Source organism: Gavialis gangeticus, unplaced genomic scaffold (genome assembly GCF_001723915.1).
Source record: "Gavialis gangeticus isolate Ggan-Ray unplaced genomic scaffold, GavGan_comp1, whole genome shotgun sequence".
NCBI lineage: Eukaryota > Metazoa > Chordata > Crocodylia > Gavialidae > Gavialis > Gavialis gangeticus.
Window position 1 is genome coordinate 158,589,236 of NW_017728992.1, and position 3,743 is coordinate 158,592,978.

General features: G+C 41.5%; 1 protein-coding gene across 1 annotated transcript in view; it reads left to right on the forward strand.

The window, feature by feature from the left end:
* The first annotated feature begins 7 nt into the window (after positions 1 to 7).
* Positions 8 to 3,743, forward strand: part of LAPTM4B (lysosomal protein transmembrane 4 beta) — a 122,295-nt gene continuing 118,559 nt past the window's right edge. The window contains exon 1 of the mRNA XM_019527972.1: positions 8 to 170. Coding sequence (XP_019383517.1) covers positions 72 to 170 — 99 coding nt within the window. The 5' untranslated portion in view covers positions 8 to 71. The remainder of the gene's footprint in view (positions 171 to 3,743) is intronic.

Consider the following 3,743-nt stretch of genomic DNA (forward strand, 5'->3'; position numbering starts at 1 on the left):
CAGCAGCGGCAGCGGCAGCGGCAGCGGCGCGGCGGGCGCAGACGTGCTCCGCTCCCCGGCCGCAGCCCGCCATGAAGATGAACTCGCCCTGGGCGCGCTTCTACTCCAACAGCTGCTGCCTGTGCTGCCATGTCCGCACCGGCACCATCATCCTGGGCGTCTGGTACCTGGTGAGCGGCGCTGGCGGGCCCGGGGGCCGAGCAGCTCCATAGGGCTTGGCTTGAGGGAGGCGTCCCCAACACGGGGCATGTGCTGAGCGGGGCGAGGAGGGCTGGACCCTCCCTCAGGAGCCTGAGCCTGCCTGTGCCCCTGAGCAAGAGGACTGCAGATGGTCTTGGGGGTGCCAGCGCTTGCCCCCGGGTCCTGCAGCTGCAGAGGCAGAGGCAGGTTCGTGGCTGTGGGGGGCTTGAGGTGCCCGCTCAGCCCCTGGAGACTTCAGCGCCAGGGCCGCATCTGAGTTGGCGCAGGGGGCAACTGTGCTGCTGCCTCAGGGCCTGGGGTTGTGAGCATAGCTGTGGCAGCAAGCCCCGTCTTCTGTCCAAGCACCAGGGCTGGGGCGTCCAGGTTCAAACTCCATCAGGATCCAGCTTGTCTTTCCTCTGTGCTGCGTTTTTCACTGCCAGTCTGTGCCCAGCCAGGGCTAACCTGCTCGGTCCGCATCTCTTGCTGGGCAGGTGAGGTTTGCCAGGTCTGCCAGCAGCCAGGGCTTGCTGGCTTTCCTTGGGTGGGAACCACAAAAGGCAGTTTTTATGCTCCCTCAGTAACTAGGGCATAGTTATGCCTGATTCTCCATCCAGTTACATTGGTGTAAAGCAGGAGATGCTCCACTGCTGCTCATGTTCTCCTGGTGTGAAGGAAAGGAGAATCATGCTCCAAGTAACTAGCAGGCTTATGGTGCTGTCTAGGGGAAACAGTGGAATAAATAGATACGCGCAGGTAAGGTTGTGCACATTGCCTCCCATTTCACCTGGGACGGTTCACACAGCAATCACTGTCCAAAAGGGAAAGGAGCTTTGGAGGTTAAGTGCTGCTTGTCACGATTTGTTTAATATATAATGAAAATGGGAGGAAATTCTCTTCACTGCAGTTTTTCAATCGGAAGTTAAAATATCCTAAACTGCTAACCTTTAATGTCTTGATGGTTGCCTAGATAAAATAGCTGACATTTTATTTAAAAATGGTGGGGTTTCTTTCTCTTCCTGTCCTTCTTATGGTGCTTGTTTTATTAGATGTTGAGCTCTTGGGCAAAGGTATTCTGCCTCTCTTTGACCATTTCCTGCCAGTGCAAAATGCTGCATTTGAAACTGGGGAAGAGCTGTTCTTAAAAATGTCTGGAAAGTACCTTGCTCGCTGTGAGCACTGCTGTGTAATGTAAAGGTTAATTACTACTCTCCTTTCTCAGTCCATGTTTAATTCCAGCACTTAAATGCTTTGTCTTTTAGAACATCCCTGCATCTTTAAATGTCTCTGTTAACTGGTGTGCAATGCTCAATTCATCGGGTAATGCTGCTCTTCAAGAGATAAGATATTTCTGGAGATTACTGTCTAAGGAGTTGTATTATTAGCAACATAATTCTTTATAAGATACAGTAATTCCCTCTGGCCATCAGTCTGTAAATCTGCAAGCAGTTTCCTTCCTAGACAGACCATAATGAAGTTAGAGGACAGCATTTGGACTATGATTTAGAAAATAAACAGTGTTAAGGATTTTAATAAATATGCTGTTTTAAACATTACATATTTAATTCATGTTTAATTAAGATAATTCCTGTTTTAATTTAGGGCTAGGGTGAGTGTCTGCTAATCACTAAAATAATTACCAGGAAACAAACAAATAATTAAACAAACAAACAAGAAGTCCTCCTTTTGAATGTACTGGTGGTAGTGCAAAACAGCTGCCACCACCAAAACCCATACAACATTTGCACACACTTTAAGTTATTTGTAATATATCTTTGTATGTATGTGTTCAGGATATTTTATGTTTTATATGTTTGGGGATTTTTTAAATTAAATTATTAGTGTACCAGAAAGAGTTCTTCTTCCCCATTTATAGGACATACATGAGAAACTCATATAGTTTTAATGAGTTTTTAATCTCTCCTATGTGAGAAGCCATTTGACAATCAATTTTTAAGATCTATGGAAAGTCTTCCACAGATATCAGTGGGCATTGGATCAACTGCATGATTTCTGTCCAATTTCTGACTATAATTTCTCCACCTTGAGTAGTAATATAGAGAAATCAGCTTCCCAGAGATCAGAATTGACATATTTGCAAATGTGTTTCTATAATAAGGAAAAAAAAAAAAGCTGGTTTCTTGCTTTGGATTGTGCAGATGTACTTTACTCTGTATTCACTCTTCACCATCTCTTGATACGCAGCCTGCATTTGATTTCCAAGCTATGCAGAGCTGTCTAGCAAGTATAATTTTTCAAATACATGATTCTGAAGATAGCTTAGAGCCAGGCTTATATACTAGCTACTGAGATGTTTAAAAACAACTAGAAACTACAAAGATCCACTTTATTGTAGAGTGTCTTAAGAGAGAAATGTATCAGTGTAATTAAAAGGTGAAGTTGACATAGACTGTTAAATACATCTTCTAACAAGTCTGTGTTCCATAAAACAAATATTACACTGAGTAGATTGTGCATCGATTTAGCTATGTATTGCTTTTAGTGTAATATAATAATGTTAAATGAAATCATTTGTAGACATGCACTCAGGTATCTGGGCTATTTATAGTTTGAAAAGAGTTCTTTTTTATTGTACCTCCATTGTAATCATCTAGGTTTAGTTTCGTGTCCTCTAAGCTTTTGAGCATTTCTTTCAGGATGCTTGGCTGTATTATCTTGCACAGGGTTGAATTAAACCTACGTAGATAGGTTACAAAGGACTGAGATAATATTTTGGGTTTTAGAAAAGATTATTTCTTAAGAAAACATATTACAAAATGAGAACTAAATATGTTAGATGAATGGTCATATGAATAAATACACATATATCAGTATCTTAGTTATCTCTTACATTGTGTCAAGGCAGATGTCCCCATACTAATGTGCTGGCTCAGCAAAGCACAGAAATATGTGTTGAAGTCCAGAAAGACACTTAAATACAGGCCTAACATTAAGTTGATTTTATTGAGATTTAAGTAGATGTCTAATGTTACAGATGTATGTAATTGCTTTGCTAACTTGGAACTTTGAAATAACACTTGGTTGGAATTCACTTTTCAAGGGTGACTTCCGTTTTAATACTGCGTTTTTCTTGCAATTTAGTTAATAAAGATATACTGTACTGGTAATTTCAAATTCAGTTAAAATAGTTAGCTAAATTAGCCAAATATATTAATGTCATCTTAAAACTCACAGGAACATCACTTTTTAGTTGCTAAGCATGTTTTTTCCCATTTATAGAATATAATACTCTTTAATTTGCATTGTGTATCATTATCTCTAACATTTTCCTTTTACATTAATCCCTACTTCTGTGATTCAATGATACATAATCTGAGTTACTTCAAAATGATTTGAAATTATTAGAGGTGCACTGATGCATTGGTCCAGTGTTGGATTGGAACCAATATAAAGAAAATGGACTGTATCGGAAATTGGCCTGATGTGGCTGATAATTTGGCTGATAAATTTCTGTGCCTGTGCGCAGCCGCAGTGCAGCATGTAGGCAGCGAGGAGCAGAGCCTGGCAGCATGGAGAGCTGCGTGCAGCTGGTAAATCTGTTG